The sequence below is a fragment of the Phaethon aethereus genome (genome assembly GCF_964289735.1).
Source record: "Phaethon aethereus genome assembly, chromosome: 12".
NCBI lineage: Eukaryota > Metazoa > Chordata > Aves > Phaethontiformes > Phaethontidae > Phaethon > Phaethon aethereus.
In genome coordinates, this window is record NC_138588.1 from 21,533,384 (window position 1) to 21,549,781 (window position 16,398).

The window sequence follows — 16,398 nt, forward strand, 5'->3', positions numbered from 1 at the left end:
ACCCAGAAAGGGGTCTGGGTCCCTTCTTCTCCCCCTACCCCCATGTTGCCAGAGTTAATTTGAAGAATGGAACACTTTATCTGTGTTTGAGATAAATAGTTTCTACCCTGAACCGCCCGTGAGCACTGCTCTGGTCACTAACATGTGAAGATCACTGCACTGTGTCACTGCTTGGTATTCCATTTGTGACCTAATGTTTGTAACGACTAATTCCTGCCGCTACTGGGGGATGTCCTGAAATAAAGTGCAACTATTCATGGGTGCTGTTTGTGTGCAGCTATTTATTTGTCTGCTATCGTTCTAGAGCCTGACACCACAGCTGGAGCAAGCCCTCCTGCTGCTCTACACTGTTTGGCAGAGCAAGGGCAGAGACCAGGGAGTTCAGTCCTCACTACTGTCCAGTGAAGCAGAGATTCCTGCTGCTTAGTTTCCAGTTAATTTTTCAACTTCTCCATCTTCCTTGGCAGAAAAGGCAAAGCTGGGAGTGAGAGAACCCTGCACCTGCCTACAAGGGAAGTATCAAACAATAAGAAACACTTTATTTTAACTTTACAACATATAAATAGACAAATCTGTGCTTTCCACTGTAGCTTTTCTTCCCCTCCCCTACCCAGGGTCCTTGTCACAGTGCCCCAGCCCCTCTGAACTCTGAGAGGAGAGGGAGTGGGGCTGAACTGCAGAGGCTAGACCGATCCCAGCTGTACAAATCCAGCAGGCATCGCACCCTCCCCGGCTGTCATCTGCTGAGGTCCCGGCTGGCGCCTCGACCGCACAGCATCCTTTCCTCCGCGGAGAGGCCAGCGAAGAAAGGATGCAGCAGGGCTTCCGAGAATGTGATCCTCCGGGAAGGGTCGAATTCTAACATCCTCCTCATCAAGTCAAAGAGCTGTGCGTGCTCCAGCGAGTCATGCAGCATGTATGTCTGAAAGAGAGGGCAGGGGGGAGGGGGAGGAGGGTGTAGCACTCCGCTAGGACAGGCACTGAACCCTAGGCCCTCGTTCGGTGATGTACAGCAAGGTCATGGCCGTCTCCCATCCTGAAGTACAGCATTCCTCCACATTCCCTAGTACCTGCCTGGCTTCAGCCAGACCCATAAAATGCAAAGTTTGGGGCTCTGGGAAATCCCGAAGCCCCACACCGCTGATCTGGGGAAGGGAACCGCAGAGCCATTCAGCCTTGCAACACAGCCAGCCCTCCACCAGCTGCCGAGCAGCACCTACCCCCAGGGGCTTGCAGTTCTCTTGGACGTATCTCCCGTCGGACGTGTTCTCATCCCATACCAGGTTCCCATTGTGGAAATACTTCTGCTTCCTGGAGAGGAAAGGTGGTGTTCAGCCAAGGCAACGCAGGAGGCATTCGCAGCCAGAAGAGCTCACCCGCACAGGCAGAGGGAAGGCAGCAGCCTGTGCAACTCGATGACAACACTATAATCTCTGCCATATGTAAGCAGCTCACCCATTTCCCCTAAAACCCGTGATCAGGCACATCTCCCATGGTTATACCCACATAGGGCAGAGAATGGGTATGCAGAGTAATTGGCCACAAACAGTTAAATGGACTGTCTAGTGTTCAGGAGCAGGTTCTTACCGAGTTTTGTGGATCATGTGAGATGGAATTGGCCCGAGGATTTTTTCCATCATGACAAGATGCTCACGATTCTCATGGGTCTGCCAAGGAAAGAAGCAACGCTGCATTAAATCAGAACTCAGGACATCTGATGACAAAAGGCCTGTCCCCTGTACAAGTACGGGTGAAGAACAGACAAGCCTCCGTCAGGCACGACTCGACTCCTGTCCACCTCTACTCGCTCTCTTGATTTTTCTGTTCTTCACAGGCACAGTGAAGAAACCAGAAGTGATCTGAACCTTGTCCTTCCAGCAAAGCACAAGTCCTCAAACCATGAGTTTTCCTTATTTTCAAACTCAGCTTCTGATTTTTAATGCCTGATCTGCGTTTCCCTTCACAGGAAGGATTCTTAGGGTACAAAGCCTCTTGCTGGAATCATACCTGGAAGAGCGTGAAGCCGCGATAATACTCGAACAGAATGCAGCCAGTACTCCAGACATCACATGGCTGTGCCCAGCCCAGCTCTGCAAAGAGAATCCAGTTAACTTTGCGCTCCCAACAAGTCCCACCAGATTTCTACTAGTTCCTTGTTGAAACTGCAGGGATTACACGCAGACAGACCTAGAAGTTATCTGTGTGCTTTCCAGTGCTGCACAGTGGCAAGAGGACTATCAAGTCTCCCCCAGATGATTCCATTTTGACTTACGCTGACTCCACGTTCCCCCTAGAGCTGACGTGAGCACTTCCCGAGTCTCACAGGTTTTCCTCGCCTCTCTGCACTCTTCGCTATCAGTGAACACCTTCCATACGATACCTTGGGACCGCGGAGGTGGTGTTGCAGCAATACATGGAACGAGTTGCCCCCAAGAACTGGAGCGCTCTCAAGCTGCTCTTCCTCTAGATAGCATCATCCTACAGCATCCCTGGGACAAATGTTCTCCTCCACCCATCCCAGACGCCCGAAAACCCCAGCAATACTCACCCAGAATCACTTCTGGTGGACGGTAGTGCCGGGTAGCCACGATAGTGGTGTGGTGCTCGTGATCGAAGGTGGCGCTTCCGAAGTCTGCCACGCGAATGCTCGTGTTCCGAATGGATTTCTCCTCGCAGCTCTGCAAGCAAACAAGAAGTCCTCAGTGCTTCTAGTAGCTGGTTCAGGATTAAGCTAGGCTTTGAGAGGAGTCCTCTGGCCCCAGAACTGCCATGTCTGCACTAATCAGAAGGATTATAACTGCGAAGCTCTGAGCTCTTTACATCTCAGATCAGTGCTGAGGAAAGCCGCTGAACACTCCACTTCATGGACTGGAGCCATCTTAAGGCTTTTAGAAAACATGGGAGAAAGAAGAGGCCTGACTTCCACTGTGTTCCCACTAAACAGACTTTTAAGGCCCTGGGGGGCATGTACGGAACAGGGAGGGAAAAGCTCCTGGCCTATTCAGTTCTCTTTTGGACATAACCCACCTTTTTCTCATTGTACAGAGTGTCAAAATCTGAGTTGACAAACAAGATGTTTTCTGGCTTGAGGTCAGTATGAGTCAGCTGGTTGTCATGTAAAACTGCACAGGTGGTGAAGAAGAGAGAGAGAGAAAAAAAAATGTAAGAACCACAGACTGAAGCACTCGTACATCTCTGCCCATCAAAGCGCCGACGACTCCTCAGCTCCCTCCCAACCCATTCTGGTGGGATGTCATTGCTAGCCAGGCCCTGGCTGACTTACATCTCAAGGCATGGCAGAGCTGGTAGGCCATGTGCCGGATCTGAGGGAGAGGGTACGGCTGGAAGTTATTCTCCTTCAGGAACTCGAAAGTGTTCTTGCCCAGAAGCTCAAAGGCAATGCACATGTGGCCGTGGAAGTTGAACCAGTCTGACATCAGGACACACAAGCTGTGCAGAGAGGAAGACGGGAAGATTAACTGTCATTCAGGGACTCGCCAGAACAGTCATTCTCCCAGTTGCTGGCTACTTCAGAAGCAGTTGGTGAGCAAAAAGCTCCAAGCCAGCTGAGTCAGAAGCACGGTAATCCCTCTATGTACATCGAAGAGACACCCCCTCCCCACTCTGCTCAACCACCTTTAGACAGGGATCTCCAGCTGGAGCGAGGCAGCAGGTGGTTGCTGGAGAAGAAGTTTTGGTTCATTTTTCCTCACTAGGACTGGGTATGTTTTAAGAGTTTTAAGTAAACAAATGTTCAGTAGCATTAGAGACAGACTCTCTTTTCTGAAACGCAGAGGAACAAGACAGGTTTTCCCCCACCTAAGAGGCAAGTAGCAGTCCTCAGCCCTGTGCTGCTTTGGACATCACCCAGGCAGACCCCTTGTCTGTAAGAACGTGGTAGTGACTACCCTGAAGTCTTGGAGGAACTTACAACTTGTTCTCCTTGTCCTTCTCTTTGATCTTTTTCAGGACGTTGATTTCCAGCCTGGCTGCTTCTCGGTATTTTCCAACGTTTTTTATGATTTTCAGTGCCACCTGAGACTTGCCTCTGTAAGGGAAGAGAGAAAAGGATGGAGTCAGAGAAAAAGCCTATGCCCACATGTCCTCAGTCCACAGAGAGAGGGCACATGCCAGTTACTCCAGTCATGGTTACATGTGTTAAGAGGCTTAGTCATTTCTGGGTCCCAACAATGCTCTCAAGGTCTGCCAAAGATTTATGCTGCTTGACCAGTAGTTAAAGTACCCACAGGGAAATTTGAAGCGAAAGGCTATTGCCGGGTAACGCTCCAAAGAGGGCCACAGACACCTCTGCAAGCTCACCAAGTCAGTCCTCCCCTCTCCAACCGTGCCAGAGAGATTTCTGAGGAGGCACGAGATCCCAGCAGCTCCTATACTAAGCTGACCCCACGGCTCAAAGCCAGACAAAAGGTCAAGTGTTAATCACAGGAGAGGTTTTAAAAAAAATGAAATAAAAAGAGAAGTACCCCAGCAGATTAAGAGGTCACTTTTCCTCAGCTGCCTGGCCCACCCTTCAGCCAGAGTTCGCTGCTTTTGCAGTAGAGCAGCCTGTGCCGAAGCTCTCAGCCACTGAACGAACTCCCCTGCTTCCCTTAACACATCAGCCTGCAACCTCAGGGGGGCTGAGGTACAAACCAGGCCCCTTTCCACTTGCTATGAGAAATAGCCTCTCCCACAGTGACAGGTGGAACAACAGTTTGGTCCAGCAGAGTTCAGGCCGAGGCAAAAGTGGCAGCGTTAATCCTGCCACGCTTGTGAGCACGTTGCACAAGGGACAGAGGAGTTATCTGGAAGGGAAAGTTGCCCACCTGGCATGGTCCACACACTCCACCACTTTGCCAAAAGTGCCTTCGCCAAGGCTGCCGACTATTTCATCTAGGAGAGAAAACAGGAGCGGACGTGAACTTCAGAGGCTTGGCGAGAGCTGAGGTCCTGCAATTTCACAGCAATAAAATGTCAAAGCAAAAAAATGTCTCTCGCTGCTAGGCGCTTTAAAACTCGAGTGTCTATTGTCTGCCTCAGGCAATTTACTGGTCAGTCCATTTATAAGCAATAAAACACTAGAGACCCCTCCAGTACAATACGAGAGATCTCGTCTAACATGGGGATAGAAAGTAGAGAGGTAAAGTTTTACGAAAGGTGGCTGTACATCGCTCTTGAAGCCAATCGCCGATCCTGCACACCAGGTGGCCTTCCTTGTCATCTTCCACGCTCCTGCTGCGCTTACTGCTCTGTTGGCTTCTCTGTACACACCGCCCCCCGAAACGGCATACGACCAAGCGCGCACAGCGGGCAGTTCCGAGCGGCAGGATTGTGTTGTCATTCAAAGGTGGAGATGACGGTGCGTCGGTTGGTTGGATTTTCCAGATCCCAGCATTTCATAAGGCACACAGCATATATAACGATAGGGATATTGCAAGGGACACGTCAAGACACAAACTAACTTCAAAACAGAAAAGTAATCAACAGCTACAGGTATGTAAAGAAAACTCTCGCATTAGCTACGGCCCCTGGTGCCGCCGCCTCTTGGGCAGGGAAGTGCCCCCCTCTTCTCTGAAGGGAAGCAGCAGCTGGGAAGCTCCGGTGTTAAGGTGGCTTGGCTTGGCAGCACCGCTCCCCCCAGAGGAGCGGCCGCCTCCGCAGCACCGGAGGAGGCTGCCAGAGGCACGAGAAGAAGGCGGGCTTTGCCAGAAGAACGTCATTTTCTCCGCTGGCAAACGTGACGAAGGGTATACAAGCTGTCGGTTCGGACAAGCCGTCCAGCAGAAGCCAGAGTAGCAGTTCTCCCTCTGTGCAGCCTGCTCTTTTGTACCTCGGTTAATAGACAGAACCGAGTACCACGCTGATCCTAAATCCATACGCCCGGCTGGCTGCAAACAGACCTGGTGTTGCATATCAGCCTTAGGATGCAATTTTAAGCCTGGGAGAACTTTAGGAACGGGACAGTTAAATTAATCCCCAGGGAGCGTGGCGCTCCACTCCCGGCGTCCACTAAAGGTATGAGGTCACATTCACCCCTGCTACTGCTAGCTTCTACTGGAAAACCAGCCGAACGTTCCCGAAAGGACCCGGGGTCCACAAAGCAAGCTGCCCTAATTCCTGATCTTTTTCTCTTTAGCCTTAAAAATAGTTACAATCTCTACAGCCAAAGAAATTAATACAAAGCTCTACATTTCCATGCCCGAGCTTCTCTTCTGTTGCCCCTCGCCCCCCAGCTAGTCCAAAATAGTGAGCTACAATCAAACCCCAAAAGGTCAGCTGAAACAGAGGAGAAGGTAGAGAGGACAGCTGAGACAGCTGTGAGACTTCAAAGGATTTAGATCACGCCAGCCCAAACCTGCACACCATTATCACCGCGCACACACACACGTAAACCGCACTGGAGCGTTTTTCATCGTAACCCTGGCGCTCTCAAACTAAAATTAAAAAGTCAACTGGAAAGAAATAAAAGGAGGGAAGCAACAGACCATCAGAGGTTCCCAGCCTTGCAGATATCCACTATAACTGCAGGGATCAGGACTCTGTCGTTTAGTTGTAATAACATTTAAAAGCAACAAACTTGTGAAAGATGGAAATGTTCCTTACAGGAAGCAGTGAAGCGGGGACATTTGGTCTGATCCCTCACAACACTTCCAGGGTATTCCCGGTCCCGGGACCGGCCTCTCCCCACCCGATGCCAAATACTCCCTTTTAATCCTTGAAATATCTCGGGCAAGGAAGTGGAAGATGGGGAAGTTTTCAGAGAAGCTGTAATCCAAGGACTCCACTCGTGTGGAAATGGGCTAAGAGGACACGTGCATATCCTCAGTAGGCAGAAGCCGCCTTCTACGTGCGGTGGGAGAGGGGTTAATAACCAGAGGGCTAACAGCTCGGGAGAACCAGGCCGATTGATCCCATCTGGTAACGGGATCCTGGCACGAAGTCAAATCGACGTGCCTTCACAGGCGCGCTCCGTACCACCACTGCATACCAAACCCCCCCCCCCCCCCCGCCCCGAGCAGCAGCACGCAGAAGCGAGGCCCCGGCCATGTATAAACCCGAACAATGACCGATCCCCAGCAGCCAGGCTGGCCTGCAGCCAAGGCTCGCCCTCCTCAGCCTGTCACGTGTGCGCCATTTGAAGCTCTCCCTGATCCCCTCCCCAGCCGTAAAGAATACAGCTTAGTTTCCTCGCTTAAGGCTACAGGGGCTGGGCTGGTAAAAACCAATAGCTACAAACGCTTCCCACTTAACAAGACACAGATTTTGGACTATACGTTCCACGTCATGAAAACGAACACAAAAATGGGATTAGAGGTACTCACCCAGAGTGTTCAGAGCTGGAAGGAGGTAAGAACAATTAAAACCCTGAGCAATCCTGAACTCATTCTGGATGCTACTCACCGAGGAGGCACTGCTACAAGACCTGGTCCTGCGTTTCCGGCAGTGATGCTGATGCTTCTTTGGACGGTGCTGCTCTCTGCCTCTGGATCGCCGCCAGTTTCGCGAGCGGGTCGAGTAATAGTCCTCTCCAAAAGACGGGCTTCGGTCTTCGAATCTGTAGGCGTCGCTGTCCCGTCTGTATCTCCTGTGATAAGGCATCCTGTCATGGCTGTAGCAAACAAGAATGCATTTGTAAGCCTGGAAAAGCACAAAAGGCAGAGTCCTACCAAAACAAAGTGCTCTTGCTCCCACTCCCTGGTGGCAGGGAAACAACAGCAAGCATCCTAGCTTCGAGCCACCCCTCCACTGCGGCTCGAACGCTGACCGCTTCTCAGCCAAGTTTCTCAGATAAGAAAAAAGAAAAAAAAAAAAAAGGAGAAAGTTTGCAAGAGAAGATGGTGTGGCACTCCCACGTTTCAAGGAGCTGGGGGGAAAACCACCCACTCCGAGCTCCATCTGAGCCACCTCCGCCACCATACGCAAGTGTTTTTCTAATGTCGTTTCTCCTCCCCCAGGAAGGACTCTCATTAGTTCTTGAACAAACGAGAGCTGAAGGCAGCAGCGGTGCCCGGTCCCCGCTGGGATGGTGACTGGGAGTCCCCTAAACACCAAGCATTCGGTGTACGCATGCCAGAAGACCTCAGGCAAAGCTCCCCTGTGTGAGTATTTACCAGCTCACGCAGTTTTAGGTACTGTGTGCGCACATTAACGATGAGAGCGGCGCTCTCCGCCCTGCGCTCGTTAGAAAGTATCTGTGAGCCGCCTCAAGCTCGAGCCGCCATTCTGAAACTCCTGCCTTTTGTTCTGTGGGTCCATGTGCAAAAAAGGTATCAGTTAGCAGTGGTCTGCTTGTACCCCCAAAAGCACGACTGTCTTCTACACCCCAGCTGTTAACAGTTGGTCTAATAAAACAGTGTCCGCTACAAGCCTTGCTTCACGCGTCATTGAGCGAGAAGCCACTTTTTAGGTAGAAGATGTTGCCACTCGGAAATAAGAACAGCATCGCTGGCTTTCCAAGGGTAAAGAGCATGATTTTGGGCAGACACCTGGCCAGGTCGATGCTGTCGTAGGTACCAAACTGACAGCAAGAGCAAGGGCTTCTCCAACCAAGACCCCGCTGCAGCTGCTTCAGTCCAGAAACAGGAGCTTTTGTTGTTTGTGCCTCTTGTTAGCGCTCTCGCTGACAGCTTAACGGGACGCAGATATGCATGTGGCGGTTCATCTCATTTTGGACCAAGAATAACATTTCATACTGCCTGCCAAGACAGCAGTGGCTCTAGGTCACCACCGAACTACCCAAAACACACCCCCCCCCCCCCCCCCCCCCAACGGCTCTGTTCCAACACTGAGACTAGACTCCAAACATGCCCTTGTGAACCTTCAGTGTGTACTTCTAATATATAGAGGATTCAGAAATAACAACCTTTTGAGGAGGAGGAGGAAACCACACAGAGGAGACCAGTGAACCCACAAGAGGCTCCCAGTTTAAGACTGAAGGGCAAGAGGGTTTTCACCCAGCAAAAGCCTGTTTTCATCCAAATCCATCCTACCTAACCCATCAGATGAAAGAATGGGAAAGCCCATCATGTGTCAGACGAATTTCACAATCCACTTCCTTCAAGTAAACAAAAGCCAGGCTCAGAAGAGAAATTAATCTGTAGAACATTTCAGGAATTTAAAGATGAACTCAGCTCCCGTCTGGCTCCACCTGCCCTGTTCAACCAGTGGAACCGCACCAGCTCCGGTACCACCGAGCAGCGAGGACCGTCAGCCTATTTCAGTCGCACACCGCGACGTGTCAGCACGCGGCTCCCTCCTCTGTTCCAGAACCCTCGCTGCAACTCCTGTTATCAGAGGCCTTATCCACGCCGCTTCCAGTACCTAATTGTCCCCGTGGAAATGCTGAACAAAGACAGGATCAAAGGTAAAATCCAGAGGCGAAGCAGGAAAGTCAGTTAACGATGCTCAGATCCCTTCTGACAGCGTAGGTGAGGGAAAAGATTGTTACTTGAAATCTGATTTTTAATCATTTCAGAAGGAAATGGGCTGTTGGGAGAGAAAGACTTTAGTGCCTCCACAGCACTGGAACTGGGAAACACGATTCCAGGGCAGGCTGTTCTCCCTCATTAATATTAAAGGCATCGCTTGGGGAAGAACTTTTGGCTAGATAGAGAGGCAGAATTGTGTAAGGGAAGGCACAAGCAATTAAGCCCTTTGCCTCCATCTCTGGGATTTACAGGTTTAAAGCCGATCCGCAGTCAGGAAATGAAAGCTGCCACCACCCAGCGCTAGCTCTGAAACACGATCAGAATCGAGGACGAGGGTTTATTAGATAACCGTCCCCGCTCGCTCCCCGCTGCCAGCACGGCCGCTGACCGGCGTGCCTCCCTCCCGCCCAAACCCCGCTTTTACCTTCTCGATCGTGATCTCCTGGAGAGATCCCTCCGGGGTGGGTATCGCAGTCTCCCCTCGTAGTCTCTGCTACGAGATCTCTTCCTCTTCCACCTGTGTCCCAGGTAGCTCTCCTGCTCCGGGGACCGGTATCTCTTACAGTGATGCATCTGAAGAGACGAGAGGTTTCCGACTCTTTAAAACCCTTACCCCTGGGCACGTCACCCGCTCCCTGCAGAGGGCCAGGGCTCTCCTACCCCACCAGACCCCCTAACCCGAAGCAGCTGCGGACAGAGACCACCCCAAAAAGGGTGCGGGGAAGCGAGGCGACGGCCACGCTCCGGACCCCCGCCGCCCAGCGAGAGGGGGGCAGCCAGCCCCAGCAGCCGTAAGGATTTAGAAAAGATTTCATTTATAAAGATTGATTATTTCCCCGCTGCCCCCCACAATAACGTGGGTACGAACCCGCCTAACAGCGGCTGCCCGAGGCACCGGAACCAGGGAGCTCAGGGCCGAGCGCCGCCGCCCCGGAGGCTGCCCGCCCCAGCACCCGCTCTCCTCCGCGGACAGGACACCGGGGCGCTGCGGCTGGGCCCAGGCCCGGCCCGATCGCCCTCGCCCCACCGGCTGGCCCCGCCGAGCGCCCGCGGCCCCGCCTGGGCCCCCCCCGGGCCGGCCCCGCTGGCTCACCGCCCCTCCGCGCCCCTCCGCGCCGCGCTCGGCGGGTGCGGCCCGGCCCGGCCCGGCCCCACCGGCCCAGCAGCGCCGCCGCTCCCACTACCACTTCCGCTTCCGGCAGCGCGCGCCCCTCCCCGCGCGGCCAGAGCGGCTCCGCCCCGGGCCGCTCCCGCCGCCTCTCTGTGTCCCGGAGGCCGCCGTTAACCCCTGCCGCGCCGGGCCGCGCGGGGCCAGCAGTTACGAACGGGCCTGGACGGGGGCACGGCCCTCCTCACCCTCAGCACGGCCTGCCTCACCACAGCCATCCTCCCCATGGCCTTCCTCACCCTCCCCTTGGCCTTCCTCACCAGCCTCGGCGAGAGGGACCTGCTCCAGACACGCACCAGGGAGGGAGGCTGGAGGTTTGCGAGCCGGGTTCCTGCACGGCGTGGGCAGCCAAACTGGCGTGCCCAGGGGTCTACAAGACCTCCGCGTGCTATTTGTTTACCATAAATATGTATATTTTAAGCATTCTGGGGCCATGGTGGCGATACCTCGATCCTAGCTGCGCTACCTGCACTCATTCTGCTTAGAAGAGAGAAGTTAAAGAGGAACAAGACGATCTACCAAGCAAAAGGAGGGGAAGCCATTCCCTGTGCCCACCTGGGCATCTCCTAGCCCCCCGTCCATGCCCCGCGCCCTACCCGGGATGCCCGGCGTGCCCAGGAGCTGGCCCAGGTTTCTGGGCCTTGCCAACCAGCACCTTGATGCGGCTGAGGCAGAGCTCGGTACCGGAGGAGAAGGAAGAGCAGCCCAAGGGATTTGGGAGGAGATGATGCTGCGGCAGGTTCTCCGCGCCTCCATTTTCGTGTCAGCTTTGGGGTCACCATGGGCGGCTCCTCTGCGCCCACCTGGCAGCGAGAACGCCGTCGCCCTTGGATGGGGGTCTCGCAGCCGCAGCCAGGGCTCCCGTGCTGATGGAGGGGCCCACGGGCAGCGTGGGCAAAGCGCAGGCAGGAAGGGAGGTTTCTCGCTCCATGGCACAGGGATGGAGTGAGGTTGGCGGGGAAATTCGCCCACCGGGCCCCAGCCCAGCACCCTCAGACAGGCCACCGGCCAAAACAAAGGGACCTGGGAAAAGCTGGTACAAAAGGGGCTGGGAACCAGTTCCTCTCCAACTGCCGAACTGGTTCAATGACTGGAAAAAAGACCATCAAGTGCTGCGTAAATAACAAAACCCTTGGGAAGTATTAAATGTGCTTTTTGCTGCCCTTGGGCAACACCCGGGAAAGGATATCCAGCATAACTCGTCTGTTTAATGACCACAGAGGACAGAACTGCATCACGCCAGACCAGGTTTACAGCCCAGTTCTCCCCAGCAAGGTACAAACCGGGAGCATAAATACCTGCAAGGACACAGACCTCACCTAGGCTGACCCCAGCCCCAGGAATACTTTCTCTGTGACAAAGAAGGGGCCCAGAAATCTTTCTTTAACTCACAATTTAGCAAAAAAGCATGGTCGCAAATCAGGCTTGCGGGGTCACCGTGTTGAAGAGGTAGAAGTTTATTGGAATATAAACATTCAGATAACGTGTAAGATAGAAAAAACCCAACAACAACATATACAGACACTTGTTGGAAGGAGACGTTGAGGTATTTATCCACCGCCTAGGCTATCACATTTTTTTATTTATGTCTTTTTTTTTTAATTTTTTTTTTTTTTTTAAATAGGTAAGAAAACTAGTAGCAAGGCTGCTGCAGCTGTTTGGTGAAAACATCTGATCTGAATCCATTTGGAGCACACACACACACACACGCAGCGGCCAAAAGGACTTGGGTGTGACACGTTCACATTCACTTTGGGAGCCGAGCAGGCACGCAGCCTCCCCCTCGCTTCTTCCCCCTTTCCCAGCTCGCAAGCTTTGTGCCTTCCCAGCATAAACTGGGATCTGCTGGAAGAGGACAAGCAGGTTTGGTTTTGGTTTGGGTTTTTTCCCCCAGCTGGGCAGTAAACCCAGTTGGCAAATCTCCCCCAGAAACAGGAGCATGGAGGCTGGGGGGGGCTTTTTTCTTTTTTTTTTTTTGTTTTTGGCTGCTCGCTGCAAAACCTTTGCTGGTCTGGAGTTGAAAGAGAATTAGCCACACTGCAAAGCAGAGCAACTTCACACGAGGAACAGTCCTACCCGCAGTATCAAAACCCCTGAGTACTATACAATCGAACACGGTCGAGTGAAATGAAGCGGAGCCGGGGAGAAAGGGGCAGATCCGCCACCCTTGCTCAGCCTTCCCCGGCTCCCGGCTCCTCCGCCCCGTCTCTGCTGCTGGTTTCCATAACCCTGTCCCCAAAGCCCGGCAGCTCAGTAGGAGATCTGGAGCTCAGCAAAACACACATTAAGCCAACTGCCAGTATCAAAGCCAGGCTTAGGGAAAGGGTTACTCTTCACAGTCTGAATGGCTGGTCCTCGTCATCGGGTACTGAGAAAAGGACCAGTTTTATTGTTGCAGCTTATTTTTACTGAGGTATCTGTTACGCATCCCGACTTGATTCATTCCCTGAATTGGATACAAAACAATCTGTTAGTCCCTGTCTACTTCCAGTCTAGTTGTGTAAAGCTTATAAACATTAATACTCTAGTAGTGTCAAAGCTGTTTAGCAGTTCAGTGATTCGAGTGCCTTTCTGTGCAAGAAAACACAATGTTAGCATGTGATACATAAGCAAAACCACCCATTACTAACCTCTGCTCCCCAGGACCAGAGAAGAAAGCATAAGGAAAAGCAAAAAGTCCCCCAGTCCCACTCATAGGAAACAGTCCCCAAACCCACCCCCAAATAAAGACAAAACCAAAAGAAAACAAAAAAGGGAAAAAAAAACCCCAACCCTAAACCCCAAAACAATCTGAATGAGCCCCCGAGTCTGGAAAATCTTCTCGGAGCCTGCTGCGAGGATGAAATGCCGTGGAGGCCTGCGGGATCTGCCAAGCAAACGCCCTGCAGCCAAGAGCAGCACGGCTTCCCCGTGGTCATTACTCCAGCTAAAAGCAACCGGAGAGGGGACATCTGGGAGCAGCATCTATCTCGGGACATGCGCCTTCTCAGCCACCCTCTCTCTTCCTCCCACCATGTCCTCCCACGCCATCGGGCAGCAGGATAACTCAAGTCACAGCCTATAAACTAACGCAGAGAGAGCCTCTTGCAACCAGGAGCTCCTGCCTACAGTTTACACAAGCCTTAGCACAAGCGCTCGGCTCTCAAGGACAGAGCAGCAGCCCAGCCAAGTAGTGCTGGGGGATTAAAAAGGAGAATCTGACATTTGAAAGTTTAAAGGAAGAATTATTTAGTTTTCCATGTACATTTTAAGCCCAATCCTCCGGCTGCTGACAGGGCTCTTCCTGGGGTGGTATCTGGCCTGGTGTTTTTTAAAGCCATGCTCTTTTCAGTAGTATAAAATAAACAGCATCTGGGAGCGATGGGGAGCGCACCACAGCTAACCAGAGGTACTACAGGAGGGCATCTCCCCCGGGACTGTAAAGTCTCACAGAGTTACTAGGACAGGTTCAAGTTGCTCACAGAAATGACTGGGCAGGGAAGGGACAGCTTCTAGGCTGAGCTCGGGCTCAGCGGCGCAGGCAGGCACAGCCTGTAACAGCAACGGTGCCTCGAGCCTCCCGTTCTGCACGGAGCTAAATGCTCCCAACAGCTCTGCTCGCCTGCGGGAGCAGACAGAGTGAACTTCTCATACGGGTACGACACACGGCGACTCACCTACCACTCTCCAGGAGACTGATTTTCAGCAGGCAGAAACTCTGGAGTGACCTTTTTTTACTTAGATCATAATATATCTACTAGCTCGGGTAGTTATTACACAGGCACAGGTGAAAAAAAAATAAAATAACCAAACTAGAATACCGTAGCCACCTTCCTGCAGGATGCCTGGCCAATCTGTAGTGTAAGCAGTGCTGTCACCTCCCAGCTGCGCTTCAGCAGCTTTGCTCAAGGTAAGCACAGATCCTGGAGCTTGGGATAAAATAACAGGGACTTTGGAGACACCCTCGTGTCCAACATGAAGGACAGACCTTCTAAGTCAGCAGTCACTCTTGCTCTCTTTTCCTACCTCTACCTGTCCTCCTGTGTCACGCACATGTCCTGGGACAATGCTGTTCAGCTTGTCTCCTGCTAGCCTAAAGGGTGGGGAAGCCACTGCTCCTTTGCTCAGCTTTTCTTTCTGTCTTTGGTGATACAATTAAAAATAAAAATAAAAAAAAAATAAACACAATGTCAGCAAAACCACATATAAAAAACAAGCGATAAGATATGCCAATACTTCCTGAAGAGGTTAAACCCCCCCCCCCAAAACAAACAAACAAAAAAAAACCCCAACCCCAACAACAAGTACATATCTGAGGTATTTCATCTGCTCAAAAAAACCTGACTTGGGCCTGGAGGATGGGGAGGACGTCACCAGGGCAGGATGGTGCTTGGACCCGATCTCCAGGCTGGGGAAAGCACATGTGGAAAAGGCCAGCAGGAGGAGAGGGGACAGAATGAGGCCACCCGAGCAGGAGCCAAGTTCCTGGAGTCACTAAGTCAGCTTGGTTGGCTCCAGGCACAGGACAGCCATAGCCAGCCTTTGTTTGCTTTCAGCTGGAGGTTTGAGGGGAAAGGGCAAGGAAGGGCTTCATTTCCTTTTCTCTGCTTCCACCCAGGAGAGCAAAAGGTCTTGCTCAACTGAGAGCCGCTTTCTTTTCGCTCACGTTCAATTTGAAGGGGACTGGGCGTCCGTAGGCTTGTTCAGAGACGGATGAAGGTACGCAGCCGTCGCGTTAACCGCAACACCTATGGACACCCCACAGCCCCACTGAATGGCATTTCAAGTATCACCTTCTATTTTCTCAGCGCACGGATGCGGAGAGCTTCCAGGGGCTACTGAAAGACGCCTTAAGAGAAGGAAGTCGCTCCAGGAAGCCTGGATCAACCTAAATGACAGCCCTTTACGTGTCAAGGGGGCAGAGGATCAGAACACCAAGCCAAAATAAGTTCAGGCTGTCAGGGTAAATGTCAGTGGGATGAGTTCCTCAAGGGGGAAGAGAGACAAGGTCAAGGGCATTTAAAACTTGGCTGAAAGCCTGAAGAAGGCAACAGTAGGGAAGAGGCCAGCACCAGCCAGGAGAACGAAGCAGCTGATCGAGAGGTTTTTAATGGGTCAAACGGAGCAGTGAGAAAGTCCTTCCCCTCTTGCCAAGACCTCGGAGAGGGGGAAGGAGGCTCACGAGCCAAGAGCACGTGTTCTAGGGGAGGACATACGAACACCGGACCACGACAGGGCCTGAAGAAGAGGCGCGAGGCAGCTCGCCTGCTCTGCAGCCGCACGGCCTTCTGCAGCACAAGCCGTGGGAGGACGGGGGCAAGTCACCCCGCCGGCTCTTAGGATTGTCAATACACGGAGTTGTTTTGTGGGAAGAGTCCTTGTGGCTACTGGTTCGAGGAGAACCAAGTTTCCCTGCCCCAACTCCAGCTCTTTCCACCTGCCTTGGTGACGTCTCGGCCATCTCTCAAGCCGCAGCTCCTAGAGACGATCCCTGATTGAAGAACGCCAGGCATGCCCCCTCCCCACCTCCATGTCCCACCCCCCAACAGGAACACAGCAAACCCTGGGAGGAGGAGGAAGAAAACAAAAAGCAAAAGGGAGGAAGAAAGGGGAGAACAAAGAAAAAGGCTGGACAAAGAGACGATGAAGAAAAACTCGCTGGCATGGAAAGGTTTCAGCATCATCATCATCATCTTGCTGTTGGCCAACCACAAAAGCAGGTTCCTTGAGATGAGGTAATCTGTGCGACTCCTTCCCGGCTCGCTCCCCGCCGAGAGCAGAGAGGAAGAGCTGCCGGAGGCCAGTGTGAGAGACAGCAGGCTC

General features: G+C 52.6%; 1 protein-coding gene across 1 annotated transcript; it reads right to left on the reverse strand.

Moving 5' to 3' along the window:
* Nucleotides 1-736: 736 nt before the first annotated feature.
* Nucleotides 737-10,001, reverse strand: CLK3 (CDC like kinase 3; the record flags this gene model as incomplete). The annotated part of the gene is made up of 12 exons (XM_082004882.1): nucleotides 737-922; nucleotides 1,221-1,311; nucleotides 1,588-1,667; nucleotides 2,008-2,090; nucleotides 2,549-2,678; nucleotides 3,028-3,122; nucleotides 3,284-3,450; nucleotides 3,932-4,048; nucleotides 4,827-4,893; nucleotides 5,168-5,261; nucleotides 7,402-7,609; nucleotides 9,853-10,001. The coding sequence occupies 12 exons, from the start codon at nucleotides 9,999-10,001 to the stop codon at nucleotides 737-739; spliced, it is 1,467 nt and encodes a 488-aa protein (XP_081861008.1).
* Between the last annotated feature and the right edge of the window lie 6,397 nt (nucleotides 10,002-16,398).